Source organism: Tympanuchus pallidicinctus, unplaced genomic scaffold, assembly GCF_026119805.1.
Source record: "Tympanuchus pallidicinctus isolate F22 unplaced genomic scaffold, pur_lepc_1.0 scaffold18, whole genome shotgun sequence".
Taxonomy (NCBI): Eukaryota; Metazoa; Chordata; class Aves; order Galliformes; family Phasianidae; genus Tympanuchus; species Tympanuchus pallidicinctus.
Genome location: NW_026294699.1, coordinates 2,648,517 through 2,669,945, shown reverse-complemented (window position 1 = coordinate 2,669,945; position 21,429 = coordinate 2,648,517). Strand labels below are relative to the sequence as shown.

The 21,429-nt window shown below is 46.8% G+C and overlaps 1 protein-coding gene across 2 annotated transcripts in view; it reads right to left on the bottom strand.

Annotated features, from left to right (window-relative positions):
• Positions 1–21,429, bottom strand: part of ADCY9 (adenylate cyclase 9) — a 58,854-nt gene that overhangs the window by 2,849 nt on the left and 34,576 nt on the right. The window contains exons 3-9 of one of the 2 annotated variants that reach the window (XM_052679686.1): positions 21,252–21,356; positions 17,544–17,761; positions 14,205–14,307; positions 11,838–12,046; positions 7,976–8,135; positions 4,911–5,059; positions 2,878–2,919 (exon numbers count right to left, since the gene is read on the bottom strand). In XM_052679686.1, the coding sequence (XP_052535646.1) occupies positions 2,878–2,919; positions 4,911–5,059; positions 7,976–8,135; positions 11,838–12,046; positions 14,205–14,307; positions 17,544–17,761; positions 21,252–21,356 (986 nt within the window). The remainder of the gene's footprint in view (positions 1–2,877; positions 2,920–4,910; positions 5,060–7,975; positions 8,136–11,837; positions 12,047–14,204; positions 14,308–17,543; positions 17,762–21,251; positions 21,357–21,429) is intronic. The other variant, XM_052679687.1, reaches the window with a different exon arrangement.

Sequence of the window (21,429 nt, the reverse complement as noted above, 5' to 3'; positions counted from 1 at the left end):
AAACAGGAAGACAACCCATATCTCAGCACTGCCTCTTCCCCTGATGAAGGTATGTTAGCAAAAGAGATCAAAACTCAGAGCACAGCAGTCGCAACAGATCGAAACAACTCTGAATTGGTTTCTGTAACGCAAACATTCCCAGGTTCAGTTCAGTTCTTTATGCCCATGAAGGACACGTTTCCATTTCCGCAATCAAAGCCGACCCGTTACCAGCAGAGCCACGTTCCAGACCCAACTTTGTTCTCTGGATGCTCAAACACCTGACTGACAGCGCGGCCAGGGAGGTGTGATGGAGCAAAACCAGCGCAGGTGAACACGCGCCATCCCTGACAACATCCTGGTACATCTCCACTGACCATCATCCTGGGGAGCCTACGGAGGGAGAGGTACTTAAAGCATGCACAGCTGAGAAGCTATAGGCTGAGTTCCAGAGTGCTGCTAAGGCTGGGTGTTACGCTGGGAATCACCCCTCTGTTTTTTCAGCCATAAATCTCACACATCGCCCAGGAGAAAACAGAACGAGGGAGAGCAGGTGAGTACAGCTCTGTGAATGAAGTCTGGAGGAGGTGGGGAGCAGAGCTGGGCCAAGGAGCACAACACAGGTTGTGCACGGAACGGTTGATTATCTTCTGTGTCATGCAGGGAAAGATCTGAGCAATGCCAAGTTACTCCTCTGAGAGTACATGAGTTTGATTCAGATAATCTGCTCTAACATCAAACATCCCGGCCACCGGGATTTATTTAAGTCATTAGAGGCTTTTTATTTAGTGTTTATTGTACAAAATGCCCTCAAAGTACTTTAACTCCTCTTAAATAAATTAGGAAGGCGTCACACGCTCTCCATTACAAAAAGCAGCCTGTGTGGAATGCCAGGGCTGCCTTGAGGAGGAAAGGCTGCTCCATTCACAGCTCCGCAGTGCTGGCACCCACCAGCTCCCAGCCATCTCAAGCACCAACCTGACCTTGCTCCCACACAGCCCGCAGATCTGCATGTGAAATGAGAGTGACTCACTTGTAAGCTGACCTGATTTCATTAAGAAGGTAATGGGTTAGTGTCTCAAAAAGGAAGGTGCGGGATCTTGTCCAGAGCAGGCGTTTTTTCACCTCCACGTGCATGGGAACAGAAAGCCTCACTGCTAAGCTGACAGAGGAAACCACCACATCCACCTGAAAATCACACTGCTCGAACGTTGCAGCACACAGACTGCAGGTCATCTCATGCACTCACAGATGACCCTCTGCCCAACGCTGCCCTGGGGAATGCAAAGAAGAACAGAACACCACGCCTGGAGCAGGAAAGGATCACACAAAACCAAATCCTCTTCAAGCTCCAATTTTACAAAGCGTCGCGGCAAAAAAAAATCATTTTGAAAGTCATTCAAACTGAAATCTTGAGCTGATGGTGCTCCTTTAAGTCAAACTTTAGAGCATTTCCTGGCACAGACACTGAACTATTAACTTGGCACCTCCATCCAGCCTGGGCTCAATACAGAACAAGTGAGAGCTCCGGAGATAGAATCTCCTTTGGCTTGATCACAGATCATAAAGATAATGGCTTTCTACTTATAAAGATTTCTGGAAAGCCGTTTTGCTGCTGAGCCAGTAACCTATGTTTGGATTTGGATTTCTCACTGTATTTAAAGTGGATGCATGCCTGCTGGTCTTAAAACAGGCCGTCACGGTGCAATGGTGAGAAAAAGGGAAAATCAAACAGCTGCTTTCAACATCACAGTGAGGCATCCTACAGGACCCCCAACATGAGCAACGAAACGCTTCCACCACGAGCAGCCCACTGCCCTCTGCAACAATGCACTGCTGCTCTGATGGAAGAAATGAATGAGAACAAGAACTATTCCTGCTCAAAGCATAGCAGAACCTCTTCTGGGCTGAAGAACTGGTCTGTCTGGAAAAGGGGACGAATCCCATGTTTGGATTTATTGAGGACAGCGCAGACAGTCCAGAGATGAGCTCTATGCTAAGCCTTCATTACCATTCCTAGTATCTTCCTTCCCATGCTGTATTAATAATTATCTCCACTCCTGATCAAGAGGAGGGAATGGCTTCATCAAAGGCATGCAAATAAAGTTTGTCTGGGTCTCTCAGAGCAAAGGAAAAGCTTTTGTGCTGACTTGGGTGAGCACAGAACCTCTTTTATTTATCTATTTCAACGAGAAATGAGCAGCACGAAAGTTTGTTAGGGCAAGAGGGTTTCAACCTTTTCCTGGTACACCACTGGAGAAGGGGCTCATGCAGAGCTCCAGAACTGCAGTGTGTAACTACGCATACTGCAGAGACCAGGCAAGTCCAACTCTGTTGCAAAGCAACAGTGGAAACAACAGAATTAACTCCTACTTCTAACATACGAAGCAGAGAAAAATGACAAATGAAAAATGTCATTCTGAGCAACACCAAACTTCACAAACTAATGAAGAACCACTGAAGACCCAAACTCAGGTTAACCCTCAGGCACTGCTCTCACCCCATCGCTTTACTTCACACACTGCTCCTTCTCCAAACTCTTTCAGTGCTTTGGTCTACAGAGTCAAGCAATCCCTGTTCTTTTGGCTTTGCCTTTCCAACCATTCTGGCTTTGGTGAGCTGGAATTCCCTCACACACATGTGCTCCTCTCCAGTTCTGTCTCCTGTGAACTGGGTTTAAAAAGAACTGAGTACATGACAACGCATTGATGCAGCGTCAGCTCCCCGATGAATTCTGGCCGAGTCTTCTAGAAAGGGAATTATGAACATAAGGAGCTTAAACACAACCTGCAGAACTGATCTGATGGATTCCCACTGCTGCCATGCAAAGTTTTGCTGCATAAAACCGTTTGGAAATGTTTCTCTGAACACAAAGATGGTCATTTGAGTCGAGCTTACCTAAGGTTCTGTGCCAAGTCTAGATGCAAGGTTTCCACAGAGCTGAAATACAAAAGCACTGATATCAGAAGGAAGCACAAGCAATAAACAAAGCGTCCTGCCAGAATTCCTGGCTGCATTTTGAACTCTGGTGCAGCCAGCAGGAGCACAGGGGATCAACTCCAGGCAAAGTGGGAACGTGAGTTCGCTGCAGCTTCTGCTTGGAAGAAGCAACCATGGTCAGATGGAGAGATGCACACATCTCTAAGGAATACCTGATGGTAACGAAGGCAAGGTGATGCCTGGAACAAGTCACAGTTAGAGAGTCCAACTTACCTTGGGAACACAGAAAAGCAATATCAGAACTCTACAAACCAGCCATGCCTTCATGCTTTTTCACCAGCAAAATACAAAGCTTTGTAAAAAGGCAAGAACACAAACAGGGAGCCTCTCTGAAAATGTTGTGAATGACAATAATTCAAAAACTGCATTTTTTTTATAAGGCAATGAAGTATTACAGCACTAAGAACTAGTTGCTTTTGGAAAAAGTACAGAAGGGATTGGCCTGTGATGCATGTGCATTACTGCTGTGACAAAAATACTATGCAGAGCATTGGTAAGGAAGGAACAAAAAAGTCATTATTATCAAGTTCCAGGGAGACACGAATTCAACCCTGCTGCTGTTGTCCAGGAGCAGTTCTAAACGGGGCTGCTTCTCAGGTGAGCACAACAGCTGTGCCTATCACCCACACTATTTTTTGACATGCCAGAACAACGCATTGCATGAGTTCTGACCTCTGCCCATTAGCAGACAAGTCGCTATACAAACCTGAACCAACACCACATTATCTTCAGGAAGATTTCTTTACATAGTGTTTCTTAAACATTCATAACTATACCTTCAACAGCCAAAGGGGATGCTAGGAACTGATACGCTGCAGGGTCTCGTCCTCTCTGCCTGGGAACAGCTTTTCCCAGTCCCTTCACAAAGCCCCCATGTTATCTCCAGCTTTGTGTCCCTCCCTCTGCACAGTCACAACACGGAGCCCACCTACAAGCTGATGTACATATTGCACCTGTAATTTGTTCTGAGCAGAAACTGAACGCTACTTCCCACCACAGAAGCTCGAGAAGGCTGCCCTGTCCTCTCTGCCCAAGTGCTGTGCTGAGACAAAAAAGGGATTTTCTTTAGTATGAGCTGGAAACCATTTCTCAACAGGCACCGCTTTGGAGTTGTTCTTTCTCTATGCAGGGACATGCTCTCTGTCTTGCAGCCACCTCTGAGTTACTTACACTCTGAGCAGCTGTTAAGGAGTGACTTCAATTCTGCTCTTTTAATATAAATTACATCAAGGTTAAAAGAGTCCACCAAACATACTCGAAGAGGGGACTGGAAGATAAATACATAAAACATACATCTGAAAACTATACATACATATATATTTTTTTTAAGGCTTTTCACCACGTGGGTGGCTCTTCAGCCTCTGAAGAAGGGTAAAGCAATGGCTTTTGACAGGAACTAAAGGTCCAGCATAAGAAGTCCCTGCAAAGTCCACTCCATGGGAAGAGCACCCAAAGCTGTGATATTTCTCAAGCCATCAAGTGCAGGTTGGTTATAAAAGCTCTGACAACAGGAGCGGACAGATGGCTGGAAGGAGTCCCTTGACTGTCTTGGTGAGAAAATAGAAGGAGAATAATGCAAACACATTCTCCTATGGAGAAAGCTGTTTATTAGAGGGCAAACTGGAAAGCCTTCAGGTTACTTCACATTTACTTTATCCCTTCAGTTTGTGTTTTGCAGCACCCCCTGGAAAGACAGGAAAGCAAGAAAGGAAGCAGGACAGCACAGCTCCATCAAATCTGAGTGCTTGCCTTCCGCAGTGAAAAGCTCCTTCCAAAACAATGCAGATCTCTCCCTGGATCAACTTAGTACTTTTGAGACACCAGAGACAGTCATGGCAGATACTCATATGGCACGCACAGGACCCTCATTCCTGGCAGAGAAACACAAATTCCTCCTCCCGAACACCGTGGGCGCTGGCTGTGATGCTCACCTGTCTGGACACAAGGAGACGTAGAGCAGAATGAGCAGCACTGCTCCCACTACGGTTGCCAACAGAGATCTCATCCAGGAGCTAAGCTGGCAGAAGTTGCAGTACTGCACAATGGTGATCAGAATGGCACAACACATAAACATGGTGTACTGCAACAAAGAGAGAGAGCGCGAGTTAGCTTCGTCGTGCTGACTGCAGCCCTTCTGCACAAAAGGCTGAGGGAATGAGACATGAAAGACCTCGTTGCCTTGTGTGATATGCACACTGAGTTGTGTCTGTAACGCCGTGGCTGCAACAGGAGGCAGCCCTTGATGACAGAGGTCTTTCCCTTCAGTGTGCAAGCACGTTTTCAGCACATACAGTTTGTCACAGTTTTCCCTAGATGGAGTTTTGCATCACCACACTACACCACTGTTTCAGTGCTATTCAATACCTCCAGCTTACCTTTGCAAAACACTCAGCGCCTCTTCTTATTCAAAGCAAAAAAAAGACCAACAGAAGAAAGGAAGAAAGAAAAAGAGGGTAAACAGTCACATGAATCTCCTTCGCTAGCTACTGGGGTTAGATCCCATTTTAAGATCCCATATTTTAAGCTGGACACCAAAATTCCACCGCATTGGAAAAGGGGAACACATTCATCCTGAGAAATGTTGGTTAGCTTTTACAGTGCCTTTACAGCACCTCTCAGAGGGTGTCATCCTCCAAGATCACTCCAAGATCGTCCTGCTGCCCAGCAGAAAGAGCTGCTTTGATTGCAGAAGAGAGGTGGGAGCTGGTGCTCAGCAATACCACCTGTGCCTGTTTGGAAGGACAGTGTCAGGTTATCTTCTCCTAATGCCCTGAGAATCCTTTCGTCTTTCCTGGTCAAATGAAAGGCAGAACAGAGCTATTCTCCAAATGTATCTCTGAGATCAGTGCTGCACTGCTCAAAGCTCTCAAGCTTTAAGGTTTTATCAAGAACACCAAAGACCATCCAGGCTAACCCAGAGACTGCCAGCTGCACGGTGGAGCTCTGCTCTGCTGCCTACTGCACCTTACGGCACCGAACGATCCTTCTCTCCCACTTTACATTTCCTCTACAGCTGAAATGCAGAAAATGTAGATTAGGAACACTGTCACATACCAAACAAGCGTGTGATTCGGCTGCAGACACAGCATTTGGGAAAAAACCTCACAGAATTTACCATCTGTAAACCAGACCCATCGAGTGGGTTTTGTTGTTTAATTTAATGACTCAAAGATTGAAGAAAACGAGTTTCAGAACCGTCCATAAAAAAACTTAAACTTTTTTTCCCCCCATTTCAGGTCTCCTAAAGTGGCAGAGCACTGGTTCTCACTCCAAGTGATGCCCCAGCATGAAGCCAGCCTATAGAGGGTCAGTAAGTGCTGTGTTTTACTATGTATGCATGGCTTTGGAAAGTTTTTTTCTTCATTGCTGTTTTTGTTAATTTTGATTTTGATTATAGCCAGGGAAGATATAAAATGCTATGAGTACAGAAAAAACTTTGCAAAACCATGTCATAGTAAAAGATGACACTTACCTGACCCTCTATAGATTGATTCCACTTCCTAAAGCTCCATGATGGATGGAACATCAGTGAGCACAAGATGGCTGGGGACATCTCTGGGAGAGGGAGCCAACAGCCCTGTGACTCTGGAGTGCCTGCAAGAGGAAAGAAAGCAATGCTCATTCCCAGCTTGGCCGTGAACAGCACCATCTCACTGCTGCTGCCTGAAGCCTTTAGACTCAGCACCGTGTAGGATGAGGTACTGAGAATGCACTAATCACAGAATGCCTTGGGTTGAAAAGGACCTCAAAGATCATCCAGTTTCAACCCCTCTGCTATGTGCAGGGTCGCCACCCACCAGACCAGGCTGCCCAGAGCCACTAATAACGTGGTTCTCCCAACATTACTTTTCCTTGTTTGGAGAGGTGGTCACAGACGGTGATGAACGGGATGATACAAAATCAGTGCACACAGAAATCAGGGATTTGAAGGCTTTCAGGTCTTGTCAGTGTAAGGAAAACATTCCCACCATTGATTTGCTGGTTCAAAACCTTGAAAAGGCACATGGCTTTAAAATTGTTCTGCTTAAGTAAAGAGAGGTAACAAATGCAGGATGATTTTAAACGTGAGATGTCACAGATCTGCAAGCTCAGTCCTCTGCGACTGTGAATGTATGTGTGCATCAAAACATCTGCCCCACACGTTCCCATGGAACAGACAACAAACAGCATCTGTGAAGTGTGATGGGAAGGAGGGTCTGGTTGGTGCCTGCACCAGGGCACTGCAATGGTCAGCGAGTTCCCTGAAGGCTCACCCTGTGCTACCTCAGAGAAACTAAGTTTCATCTCAGTTTCTCATCCATTTTATTCATAAGGTCTGTAAGAGTTGATTTCATACTATTCTCAGCCTTTCAATTACACCATTCCCCCCCTCCTCTGTATTTATCTCCTCAGCCCCCACTTATGATTGGTTCTTATCAGACATCCAATCCCTGTGCTCCCATCTCTGGTTGGGCCAAATAATCCACTCTCTTGCAGCTTCTCCTGGGAAGGTATTCCTCTATTCCCTTAACCTTTCCTGCAGCCCCTCACAGTGATCCTTTATGCACCCCAAGAGCCACCTCCTTTCAGTTTCTCCACTTATCTCTGCAGATAACAAAGCCCCATGCTAAGTCTGGTCTTACTGTCAAATTCTAACTAACACACAGGCAAACATGTTAGGCTCACAAATGGCTCAGACTAGAAATTCCAAATCAAAAAGCAGAATAAGACACTCCATTAGGATAAGCACAAACACTGCAGAAGTGTTTGCAGTAAAGAGAAAAAAAGTATGCATGCATACAGGAATTTTTAGATATTCCTCTTTTGTTTGTGAGTTTTCAAGCAGTGGACTGTATGTCACACTGTATGTCACACAAAATGTGCATTCCATCATACACAGAAGCCCTGTCCCTCCAACAGATCTGTATGAAACAGAGGTGAAGGAGGAAGGCAAGCAAGGCAACGAGCTTCGTGACATCCAAACCATCACGTTATGAAATGGAGTTCTGCAACTTACATGTATGTTTGTTTCAAAATCAGAGGTGAAGTGTGAAAAAACTGCAAGAGCTGGGAGAGACACCAGGATGGCACCGAGGAAATGCCGCGGCAGCCAGCCGGAGATCAGCTCCAGGAGACGCTTGGTGCAGGCCATCACCTCCTCCAGGAAGAACACCATCCTGGAACAGACAGAACCAAGAGCTTGGGTTAATTTCAATCACTTCATGGGGCTGATTCACCTGTAGTAACAGAGCTGTGAGGGCAGCTCCACAGAGAGGCTGTTTGGTGACATTAGAACAGACAGCGCACGGCTGTACGACTTCCAGCATCACCCTGGAGCTCAAGGAGCTCTTCTCCCATTTGATACGTTGAAATCTGGGAAATAGACCTAAATTGGCAGAAAAGGAGAAACGTGGGTTATGGGAAGGAGGATGCTGTAGGACGGCGGCACCCCACCAGGGGGTGCTCACACATCTCTTAGCTCTACCGAATGCAGTTCCCTCGAAGCCAAAACCCGCAGCTCTTCTACATCACAACAGAGAATTTCTAAAATGCATCCAAACAGAAAACCTTATAGGAAGCAAAATAAATCCAGAGCCTTGCAGAGTAATTTCTGCCTTTTCTCAGGTGCCACACGCTGCCCTGCACAGTGGCTGAGCTCACTGTGCCTCCAGGCCAGGCTGCCTCCGAGTGCTGCTGGAAACGCCATCCAAGTTCATATCCCACAGACACAGCAGCCCTGCAGCAGCCCATGGCTCACAGGGAGTTGGGTGCAAGGCCCTGCACCATAACAAGTCCCTGCCCACCAGCAAACCTGAGTGGTTAATCCCAGCATGAGGACACTGCTTTATTTAGGCACCGCATGCTTGGAGAAGCCAGCACAAGCTGCAGGACAACTCCACAATCCCCAGTGGTACCATTTACCTCTTGCATTAATTAAGGCTCCACAATTCAGACCTACAAACCCTCCAGGGGCAGCAAAGCCCAGGCCTACGGCACAGCCGTCCCCTTACAGGAGGGCTGCAGACACAAGGTGGCCATGGGGCACATGGTGGGACGGTGTGGGCAGCTCAGCGTGCTGAGATGCTGCAGTGCTGAGCACGGCTACACAAACTGCAGTCCAAATCAGTAACTTGGACATGAATGATTAATGGCTAATGGAGAACATTACTGGCAATTCTGTGCTTACTGGCAGCTGAGAATCAATTCCCGTGTGTGAAATCCAAAGCTTTTGGGACAGCAGCAATTTGGTGGGATATTAACTACCAAAGTCCCAGCTGGAGGAAATGAAGGTGAACAGAATGCATCTCCTGCCTGTGCACCACTACTCCATGCACATCATATCTCTAACAGAACCCTTTCATTGAGCTCCAGTTGCACAAAGCGATTTTTGCTCCTGGTCATGAGGAATTTAGGAAGAGCCAGTGGGCCACAGGGCTCCAGCAGCTTTGCGTGTCACTGCAGAGGAACGGGCAAAGTGCAGTCCAACTTTATCAGGCAACAGCAGGTTTCCATCCTCCTGTTTGGACCGTGCTTGCTTCTTTTTTCTCCTGGAAGATTTGGTTTGCCCTCTGTGAAGAATGGATGAAGTCACCAGGTGCCCCGTTTCCCACTCTTCTGAACAAGAACTCTTCTGGCACCCAGAGATCCCCACTGAAGGGTGCTATCAAAAGCAATGCACATTTTATCAATATGTAACAAATTTCACTTGAGAACAAGGACTGGATGCCAAAGGGGTCTGGCTAACAAAAATCTTTATACCTAAAACAGTGGGCAGATCTCTTTTACCTCTATTTCTGCGATGCACTCCCAAGAAAACCCAAGTGAGATCTCACATGCTGTCATATGCTCAATGGCATTTCCCAATATACTTACATAAAACACCCAAACTTGAAGATCCCCTCCATTCTAACTGAACTCACACAAGCCCAAGCAGTCATATTCCAAGTGGGCAGAAGGACATTCTTTGCACTCTATCAGCAGAAGTGGAGGTGACACACTCCACATGCTTCCAAATTAAGCACTCTTTTTGCATGTGGTGTTGAACAATTAATTCTAGAGCGGCACTTGTGCTAACAGTGGGATCCTCATCTGTAGGCACTCCAATAATTTATTAGCAGGCACTTCAGAGAAATCAAAACATCCTCCTCTTGCAAGCCTTGATCCACGAGGCCTTCTGCTCTCACCCTGCTGGCTCTTCCTTGTTTCTCATCGTACAGCCAGACTCGAGCCCTCAGCCCCCAGAGCTGTGCTGCGTGCTCCCTGGGCCAAGCACTGGATGCAATTAAAGCCAGACTGATTTAAAGGCAGGGGCGTTGTGCACCATGATAATGAAAACACAATGAGAAACTCGGGCAAGAATTTTTTCGGGGCCCAAAATAATCCCTTTTCCTGAAATTCTGGGATTGCACCCAGCACTGTAGGCCGATCCCCTCCCTTAAGATAGCTCTGTGGCATTTTGTGACTGCCATCTGGGATGACATTTCTGCACAGGAAGCTCTGCACTGTTTCTGTGTATAACAGGCAGTCAGAGCAAGCAGCTCTTGCTCTGGAGAGGGAAAAAAGATGACATTCCTCTTTCTGCTTAAAGGATGCACAACATCCATCCTCCTGATGCCAGCAGGCCCCACGCTTCAGCAGCACCAACAGAGCTGCCCATGAACCCCCTGCTGTGGATACGAAACGCAGCGCACAATTTAATGCAGCCTGCATTTAATGCAGCCAGCATGTAAGGCACAGTCGTATTGTGAAAGAAAGATGGGGAAGTGGAAGTTGCCACACCTGTGCAGGAGTGCGAGCCTCAGGCTGGGGAGACACCAACACGTATCACAAACTCAACACACAAAACCAGTCCAAAACCCCAAGCAAAGACCAGTTCCTACAAAACACAATTCTGTTCAGAACTGAAAGCCTACCAGAAAGCTTGTGTGCTTTTCATCTGCAAAAAGAGGCTCTTATTCAGTTTAAAATAGCAGGCTATTGTCAAGAAAGTACTTTGAGTGAGGTCTCCTTTTGGAGATGATCCTTTTCTGCACCTCAGACATTCACTCCCTTAGATACCCTGATCAGCTGTGAGCACAAATTACATCTCAATGAAGGACGGTGGTGATGTGGGTCTGTGGTAGCAAACTGCTGAGAAATGTAACTGCAGAGTAAAAGGAGTCTTCTTCAAGCTCGTGTGAAATAAGAAAGCGTAAGTGAAGATAATAATCTTTAACCAAGATAATGAAGCATTGGAAAAATAATAAGCCGACAAAAATGCCAGAATAGAGCTTTTCAATATGGTACCTGCAAAATGAATAAACACCAGTTCCCTCCAAACGTATCTGAGAGCAGAAGCAAGCTCTACTGCAAAGCAGATAGTTCAGTAGAGCTGAACAAACTGCAGGGTTCCATCCCACGGCCCTGAGCCCAAACGAGCTGCTCACTGCTGCCCTTCTGCTGTGCTAAGGGAAGAGCTGCCTGGGCCCCAAACTTGCACCATTGCAGCTGCTCCACAAACTGTGCAACTACAATACAGTTCAATTTATTACACCAAAATACACCTGCTAGGAAACACTAACTCTCCAAAATACTGCCACAGGTGGTAAGTGACATCCCTTTACTTCAAAATCCCAGCTTTGCTTGCACACCTTTGTAGGTATACTCCAATTACAGCCTGATTCAGGTGACTGAAGTACAAATGAAGTACAACGTTTAGCTTGACCCTGAAGTCGGAATAGAAGCTGCAATGTATTGCTTCTTCTGAAATAACAGAACTGCTTCTAACTCGTGATTACAAAAGGATTTAAATTTACACACGCCTGCTAGGTTTGCAGAACTGCAAGTAAAGAGACACATTTCCACACAGCACCCATTTAACACGCTCACGTGTGCTTTACCTGACTGAGATGACAAGGGACAGCACCTCCAGCAGGATGGCAATGACAAACACCACGACAGCAGCGGGTGGAGGAGGGGATGCCACCATGCCATGCTTCAGGAAACACGTGACGGAGAGGATGAGGAAGACTGTGGTGGAGAGGAACACGTCCAGGAGGGAGCTGAAGGTAGCGCTGGCAAACGTCTTCACAGGTGCATTCCTCATCACCTGGTGGAGGGATGATAACAAGTACAGACTGTTACTGAACTCAGCTGTGCCACAAACAGCAGCTCACAAAAACAGAGCAATGCAGAGCAGTTTGCCACTTCATTAAGCCACTATAAGTACAGTGTTCAAAGCAGAAAAAAAGGAACAGAAGGGGTGGTGTGACAACAATGAGGTCCCTGAGAAGAAGCCTGGTTGGTGGCACAGCCCCCGGTTGCTGTGCAATTACTTTCATAAAGACCACATAAAAAATTGCCAATTCTACACAAAGAAACATAACCCAGTATTACCAGCAGAGAAAGCTGGAAGATTTCTTCCAGTATTTTCATTTAAAGTAATAATAGATCGTACAATAACAAGAAGAAATATAATCCTTTGAGTTCCAATGGGCCTTTAAGCAAACCCTCAGCAGAATCAGCTCCTCGCTGAGCTCCCCCTCTCAGCCAGGACTCAAAGCAGCAATCAGGACACTGTGTAATCTGCACTGATTTGAGGACAGGACAGCACGTCCTGCTCTTCCCCATCCCCTGGCCACACAGCCAGCTCACCCCACGCTGGCCCCAGCACCCGTACAGCTGTAGTGTGCGCTGGTGCGGCCAGCCCAGCTGAAATCCAGGCCCTGAGCTCCCCATCCCAGCTCACTCCAACCTCACAGTGCCTGAACGGCCCTTCAATGCTGCAGCACAACCCCTTTCCCCCACAAAGTCACACAAGTAGAACTCAAGGAGCGAGCACTGCATCCAACAGTGCCAGCACTGAGGGTGCCCTAACTGCGCCACGGAGCACCCGACTTTCCAACCAAGAGGCTGAGCAAGCTCTCCCCACTCAGGAGCCACGGCAGAGCAACCATGCAGCATGCAATGAAAGCTGCAAAGAGCTAGGCCAGCAGCTGTGCTGACAGCCATCCCCCTCCCCAGGCGAGGACCCCTTTTGTTTCATGCTGGACCGCTGTTGCGCCTTAACGATTTGTTTGCCCCAGTGATGCGAAGCTGCTTCACAAAGTGAAGATGCCCATTTTCAGATAGGTTTGCATAACCGCCCTCAAATTAACAGCTTATTGCCAACAAAACACACAGACTTCACTCCTGCTCCATCCTTATGAATTTCCTGCACACCCACATTAATAGGCCAATCCACACTGACAAGCACTGCTTCTCTTCCCAGCCTCCCAGTTGGAAAGATCTGGGTTTATTGTTTTTCTGTACAGACTGTACAAACTGGGCCGGCAAACAGGGGTATAAACATTGTATAAACACTGATTTATGAAAAGAGCAAAAAACACTCTTTAACCAGTCTTGATTTGCTCTTGTTGCACTCAGTTCAGAATAGAAAGGGGAAAAAAGCCCCCAAGAGCAAAACAAAACAGATCAATACTTTATGCAGGTCAGTAAAACGAGCAGGCTCACAGCACCAGAGCCATTAGGAGGCAGGGGAAGCAACTGTAACTTTTCAGCTGCTTGTGGAAACACAGCCTGAGTCAGTGCTTATGTCCAGTGCTGCTACATGTAAACGTGCAGCATCCTGCTGGCTCCTCCCAACGGGCAGCAGCACCCGCTGCCATGGAATGCCTGCAGAAATAGTAGCTCCCAAGGGGATAAAGGACATTTTTTAATTCCCTGCAAAATCCCGAAAAAGGCACCGAGTTCCTTTCTGTTTATGCAATGCTCCTTCCAATTACAGCACTTCAAACTGCCTCCTTCTGAATGCAGCACACTTCTGACATTGAGTCCAGACATGGTTTGAGTACCATGAAGATAACCAGGAGGCTGTGGCATGACCAAGGATCAAATTCAAAGCTACCACTCTCTGAGCTGGAACACTCAGTAGAAGGCAAGTAGTCCTCTGCTTTCATCTTCCATGGTCCTGTGGCCTGCCTAAAGCATTAACACATTAACTTGAAAATGGAGAAAAGGCAAATAAGATGCTGAGTGTATCCTGGTGGGCTGTGAGAATGTATATCCACTTCAAATACTGGACTAGACTCGGGGCATGGCACAGGACAGGTAAACTGAGACTGTTCTCAGAGGCAACAATATTGAGCAGTGCATCACATTTGACATTTCCTGACACTTGTCATCAGCTGCAATGAAATGCATCAAAAACAATCACAGATATTGCTCAGATGGATCACAGGAGAAAAGCAACGCCAGGAGGAACGCACCTCTTCCTGATAGCTCGTCCTGTAGGCCATCTCCAGATCCTGATCCAAGAAGTTCAGGCTCAGCTTACTGATAGGCGGTTTAAAGAAGTAGTCCTTCATGAGGCTAGAGAGAAAACAGATGGAGTCAGCACCACTGAATCCAGCTGCAGAGCCACCATTCCATGGTTCTGCTGGCAGGGACGCAGGCACAGCCTTGCAGTTCCCACCATTGCTCTCAGCCATGGCACCCCTTACCCACGCTGCTCCTCAGATGGAAGACATAGAAAGATGGCAGAGCTGACATGTATTTTCAGGAAGCTGCTAGTAAGTTCCTCTAGAAACTTAACAGCCTGACTGCAGATGGCTACAGATAGCTGTAATATAAGCTAGAGGATGGTAAAGGTTAATTGCTGCCACAGACGTGCAACCCTAGGAGACGCGTGGCTGCGGGTTATTTATGTCGTAGGTGCAATTCTGTCGGTCAGAGCAAGCCAAGGATGATAAAGGTGACAGAGTGTTAGAAAAAAACATGGCTCGCTTTAGAAAACAGCACTGTCTTGTTATTCCACAGGCACCACAATAACTCAGCTGGGAGCGCTCAGCGAACCATCCAGGCTGCAGAATAACGCAACCCCAGGTGATGGATGGCTCAAATTTACTTCTGCCACAGAAATGTGAAATTGCCTATTGGTACTGAGAATTACTGCAGGGAGCAGAGGAGAAGCACGAGGCAGCACCACCAGGGCTGGGCATTCCTCCCCCCCGTCTTCCAGCACCGTGTGCAACAAGAACATAGAAGAGCCCCATTGAAAACATGAAAAAGTTGTTCCCGTTTCCCATCTCTGAGAGCAAAACCAGAGCGCTGGGGAGTTCTGTGCGAGTTGTAAGAGGTTTAAGGCAGAAGATTCCCAGTGACATCAGTGACACTTAGCACAAAGTTTTTGCTTTGTGCCCATGCTTTCACAGGAAGGTGATGCCTGCTGCTGCCATTTACCTCTGGGACAGCCCACCATCCTCTGTTCCACCCTCATTTGTGTCTTCAGAATGCACTCTCCTTAAGAACCTCCCCTTGTTTTCAAGCAACTGAGTTTTTTGGAGTTGGGTGGTTTAAGCATTCTGTGCTCTTCCTGCCTCCCGTACCTGTTATCTTTTACAATGCACAGCAGCATGCAGACTGCAAGGACTAAACGGGGGTTATTTTTATAGCGGCTGTAGTAAAGCCAAAGTCGAAGCTCAAACTCTGCACTGTTTGCCAGATATATATAAAATCCACTTCCAAGAAAAGGCAAACTGATAATTTCTACGAAAAGAGTTCTGTTGTAACGCAGTAATGCAAAAATGCCACACCAACTGCAGCCTTATCACTGTTCCTGTTTAGTACTTCTATTACTGTTATTAAAGGTCACTAGAACTGTGCTGAGATATCAGCTGCAATGCAAAATATGGGCATGGCAGGAGAGCAGCAGCCCTATGCACTGCTGGAGCACGATGAATGCCAGCAGCACCCAGCTCCTGCCTGCACAGAGGAGCACACAGGCTCCCAGCTCAGCCCCGGGACGTGTTTACCTCTTCCCAGCTGTGCAGGAAGCCTGCATGATTAATTTATACAACTCATCACCATATCTGGGTTAGACATCTTCTGTTAGTGCCATGCACAATTTCCATTGCAGATCAGCACACCTGTGCTGTGCAGCAAGACACGAAGTGCTCCCACTGTGAGCAGAAGCTCCCACGTGCTGCTGGGGGCTCTGCAGTGATGTAACAGCAAAGCAGCAAATCCCTCCACTGATGGCTGTGAATGACATCGACCTTCATGACAAGTGACTGAGTTTGGATGCCACCACCTTGACACCCTGACAGAACTCCCATTTCCCATTCAAGCACCCTCACTGGGACTAGATCTGAGACCAGCCATGTTACATTCTGCAGTAGGGAATCAGGAATGTTTTTAAATGACTCATTACATATAACTTCACATCAAGAAATGTTAAAAAGGGCTGATTTAAAACGGTAGACTTAAACCATTCGGAATAGACCTAATTAATCCAGAGATTATTTTTGGAAAGTTATGTTTACATGAACTGAACTCAGCAGAGAAGTTTCCCTGGCAACAAGAAATGGCCCACTTAATATGGTAATGATGATATATAGTTGAGAAAAAAAAAATGAAAAAAGGCTTTGACTGATGCCAAATCACAGTCCCACTGCTTCCTTTTGCCAAATGAGAAGGAAGTACCCATTTTGTTCACGGAGGAGGAAAGCTGCAGGAACACAAGGGCTGGAGGTGGGTATCTTTAGCAGTCCGATGGCATTAACCTGCCTCTGCGCCTTCAAATTGGCCGCATGCTAGTTACTTTTTAAACAAAAATCCAATTTGCTCTTCCTGATTTCTGCAAACATTCCGACTTTCACAATCAGTCTGTCTTCTAAAGCATCAGCTAAGCACTTATTCTTGACCATTAGTGACAGAGCACACACGGGAAAAGAAACCTGAATTCTTAGGAAGCTGCCCCTAGGAGAAAGGGAATGCGAAAAACAAACTAGAAAAGAAGAAAATGGGGAGGGACTGGAGTCCCCATCTCTCGTTCCTCTCTGCTTTGGTCATGTTTTCAATTAAGACACCACAGTCGCTGCTCTTAAACAGCCGGGAGTATATATGAGCATACAGCTTCAAGGATATTTAGATAAAGTGTCCCTCATCTGAGTGGAAGCAGCGAAGCAAAAATAAGAACAGTCATAAATAATAACAAACCTACATTATTGGTTCAGCTGATCCCATCCAATCGCTGCCGCAATAAGGGAGGTACAGTTGCGTGTTTACAAAAGCACACACACCACTGAATTTTGGAGAAGGTATTTTCCTCTGCCCAAAAGAAACCTTTGAGTTTGAAGAGTGAAGAGAGGCTAAATTCATAAAACGCTGTAGGGTCTGGGAGAACTCAGTCCTGAAAACTCCATCTCCGGAGAGTCTCCGTCTCTCCGTGTGACTTCTAGTCATCAGTTAGCCACACAACATTCTCAGATGTTGTTCCCTTGCTATGCAAAAACGTGAGTTCTGTGCTTCAGGCTGCATGCCCCACTTCTAATCATAGAGGGAGGTACACCGTAGTGTATTGGGAAGAACTCCATGCACAGAGTTCAACTTCGGGACAGGTCACTGAAAGACGACTTTCCATTTCCAAAGACTCAAAGGAAGAATGTCTATTCACCACGGAAGAAGAATGATGAAACATGTTATGTTTCGTTAACGACTATTGACACAAGACAAAAAAGGCACACAAACACTGGTTAGGTATCTGGAACCCCTGGTAATGCCTTCTCTCCTTCAGACACTTTTACAGTGTGCAGTATTTTCCTTACCTGTCCTCTTTAATCACATCCACAAAGTGGGCATCTGTCTTTTCTCTGATGTTTTTGAACCTCAAAGGGAGGAGGGCCGACTGATCCAGACTCACTCCCCCCCATCTTCCTTTCTCTTGCAACATTTCATAAAGTGAGGTTTGACTGTTGCTCAGCTTTTCTTCCTGTGGAGGACTCAAAAGTCCATTCTGGGTCTTTGGACTATGTCCTCCTGGAGCCTGTGTGACAGAAAGCAAAACAGACACAGGGAACATGAATGGTCGAGAAAACAGACAGGAGAAACTGAACGGAGCTGAAGTCAAAAGGAGCTTTTCCCTCAGCACATAGAATGTTTACCTGGTCATGCCAAAGACCTCCCTCCACCTGCCTTGGAATCACTCACGTCTGCCAGAAGGCCATGTCTATTTAGGTCTTGTCCTTTTGCTTTCTATGTCCCCCTTCCCAAGGCACCAGAAAACAAAGCACATATTCACACGTGCAACGGAGACCAACCTCAATCCAAACTTCATTCACTCATCTTCAGGTCAAGACTCTCCTCCAAGCCTCCTTAAATACCCACGTGAACCATGCTGCCTTCGCCCAGGCCATGAGACAGCCCCTCTGCTGCCCCTTCTGCAGACACAGCCCTGCTGCTCTCCCAGGAGCAGGACCAGCCCTCTGTGAACAGCCTCTTTGTGCACCTCGTTATCCTGCACAAAATTACCCTGCCAAAGCCACATCTTCACTGAGCTATACCTCTTTTACCATTGCACTGATAATATATTTTTCAGTTTTGACACCAGCTTGCAATACTGCTGAAACGCGCAGTATTATCAAGCCTGCTTTCATTCCTTTCAGAATAGAAGTGAGTTTCAGTTTTCCTCCCCCCCCCTTCATGGAACTTGCAATCCCTTCCTTCACATTTTGTAATGCACTCAAGCAAATCCAGGATTTTAGACAACTAAACAAGGCTGGAATGGAAGTGAGCTGCCATTAGTCAGGATCATTTTATAACTTCCAAAAGCAAGCATGTACCAAACTTAGCACATCTCAGTGTTCATCTCCCTTCTCCACGTCTTATCATTTCCCACGTATCATCCATCCCCATCCCCAAGCCCACTCCTGACAGAAGTTTCTTCACTGCTGCCCGCACTGCAGGCAGCACAGCTCCTCCAGAAGACTATTCTTGGATGTCCCTCGGTGACCATAAATATCACATCACCCCATCACGCTCTGAAACATGTTTGAGAGTTGAGAAATAGCTGGTTTATGGCCGTGCAAAATTAATTGAAGCTCCTCGTGTCTCTATGGTGTAAACCACACAAGGAACACGAACACGGGCAGGTACAGCTGAATGTGTGCTGGCAACTGTTAATATATCATTTCCAATTTTTTGACAGGAAGATGTTACGACAACAACAACAAAAAAAACATTCTTCTAACATAAGCATTTCTGGTATCCACTTTTCTAGTTGAACAAACACAACAAAAGCACATTTTGTGCATGTTAAAAACCTTCATGCCTCACTTCTCTCATAAATAATAACCAGTGAAGATACCAGACAGCAGCAGCAGCACATCTCCATGAGCAGGGTGAGAAACGGCTTTGCTTAAAAAGCAGTAAGAGAGGAAATCTGTCTGAGCAGCTCAAAGAAAAGCTACGTGTGCTGTTTGCTTCCCTGCCTGCTCTTTGAGCTCATCCAAAGGATGCAGTGAAAATGTCTGCTCTTTCACAGAAGGTCAGCTTGGACTGCTCTTGGCCTTTTCTCTTCAGCTCTTTGGCAAAGGCTCAAATCCCTAAGAAAATTCTTCCTTCGGTCAGCTCAAGGTTTTCCTGTGCTGTCTCCACTCTGTTAATCTTAACAGGAGGGGATTAGAGTTCGAAACTGCTTGTGTGTAAGAAGAAAATCCCTACTTAATAAGTGCTGCTCGCTCCAGCACTGCTGAGGTTCCTGATGGCAACAGGCTGTCAGCTGAGCAGAGATGCAGCGCACCATGGCATCACCTCCTCTTCTGAAAAGACGTGGGGGCTTCAAAGGACACTGGGACCCATCCCTGCAGGTTCCAGGCGGGATGCAGTTCAGAGCGACCTGATTGTCTCATTCAATCACTGGCAAAGGTGTCTGAGGAAGCGGGGCTGGGAGGAGATGGTCTTTGAGGTACCTTTCAACCCAAGCCATTCTGTGACTCTACGAAGGCCTGATAAGTGGTTAACATCATTTTTGGAGATGAGAGACAAGAGGGGATGTGAACGCTGCGGGGCCAGGCACAGCGAGAGGGGGAGATGGGGGAGAACAGAGATGAGCAGAGGGAGCTGATGGCTCTGCTTCCTAACAGAGCTGAGACTGCAGAGATCTGTAAATCCAGTGCCGCAGCAACACTGTGCATCTGGCTGCTCCTTAGGCTTTTATTTGAATGGGCATCCCAGACTTACTGGATAGCCACAGAGCTGCTCCAGGTTTGGACTAGCAACACACAACCTGCAAACACAGGAGGGACACGTGATCGCTCTCCACTAGCTTGTTTCTTCCACTGAAACCACAAGCATTTATTCAGTGCTGCACAGACTCTTCCAAGCAAGGTTTGATGACTCAGTCATTAACATACCTGAGCCTAATGTAGCTGCAGTAGAAAGAAACTTCAGAGAACAATTCTGGTGAAAACAGCCTATGACACATGAGGTGGTTGGTAGCAGAGGACAATCTGTTAGCAGTCCTGCAGACCCACGGCAGCAGCAGCTGGGGGAAGCAGCATCTCATGCTCATCACCTCAGCAGCCTGGAAGGTCTCCCACAGCATTTTGGCCTTGAAGCTGTCATGCTGTTCAGAGTCCTGTACCTCCTGGCCACTCTGCTCCATCTCCCTCAGAGCTGCAGGGATTATTTTTTTTTTCCTTAAGCTGTTTCTTAGGAACCCCAGCAGAGAACACGGCCTACTGTGCCACAGACCATTTACATAAACGCTGGCAAGTTTTCCATTAGCACTATACACAAGTGGAGTTTTACAGACAGACGGGAAGAAAAACAACCAGATAGCAATCTGAGCATGTTTATAAAGTGAATCTCCCCAGCGAGGGAAAGCATTAAACTCATCTCAAAGCCTAACAGAGAGTTGATGAGCATTGCTATCAGTCTGCAGCTCCATTTTCCAGAAGGAAAGAGCTGGGAGACCACGAAGGCCAGGAACGACAAACAGGCAGTGTCTGGTACTGTAGAGGGAGTGGGTGGCTTCAGTAAGAATATCTAAGCAACAAGCACAGAAAACAATCTTGCCAGCAGCATGGTGTATTTGTCAGAAAAAAAGGACATGAACAGAGTTAGGTACTGTGAATTTCTGCTGTGTGCATGAACAGGAATGGCTCTTTTAGAGCTGTGACACAGGGAACACTGGCAAGACACTTGACATGTGGCCAGGTGACATACAGCTAACAAGTGTAAGCAGCAGAGAGTGATGGTGTTCTTTGTGCCTCTTTCCCTGGCTACCCTCAGCATAGTTTAGAGTCCCAGTTTTAGGTCCTTCTCAGCATCAGAATGGGCTCAGAAAACCACTGATTCTTTTGAAAATTCGGGGGGGGCAGAGGGGAAGCCCAACTGAAGTTTAGAAAGCAAGTGCTCGTAATTGGTTCTGCTGCTGAAGAGCTCGACTAAAGGAACAGCGATGCGAAAAGGAGGCGGCTAAGTGAAGCAGAGAAGTGAGGAGAAAGAAGGGAAGCGATAAGTACTTAAATTACCTTTGTACTGTTTTTATGCTCATCCTGACAACCATTTTGGATAGCTCCTTCGTCTATGCTGACATCGCAGTGGGGAACAAGGGTGGTACTACATGAAGGGCAAGGCTGCAAGGAGACAAAAAGAATTTAGCTGGGAACATTCTGGTGTCCTCGTCATGTTATGCAATTCATAATGTGG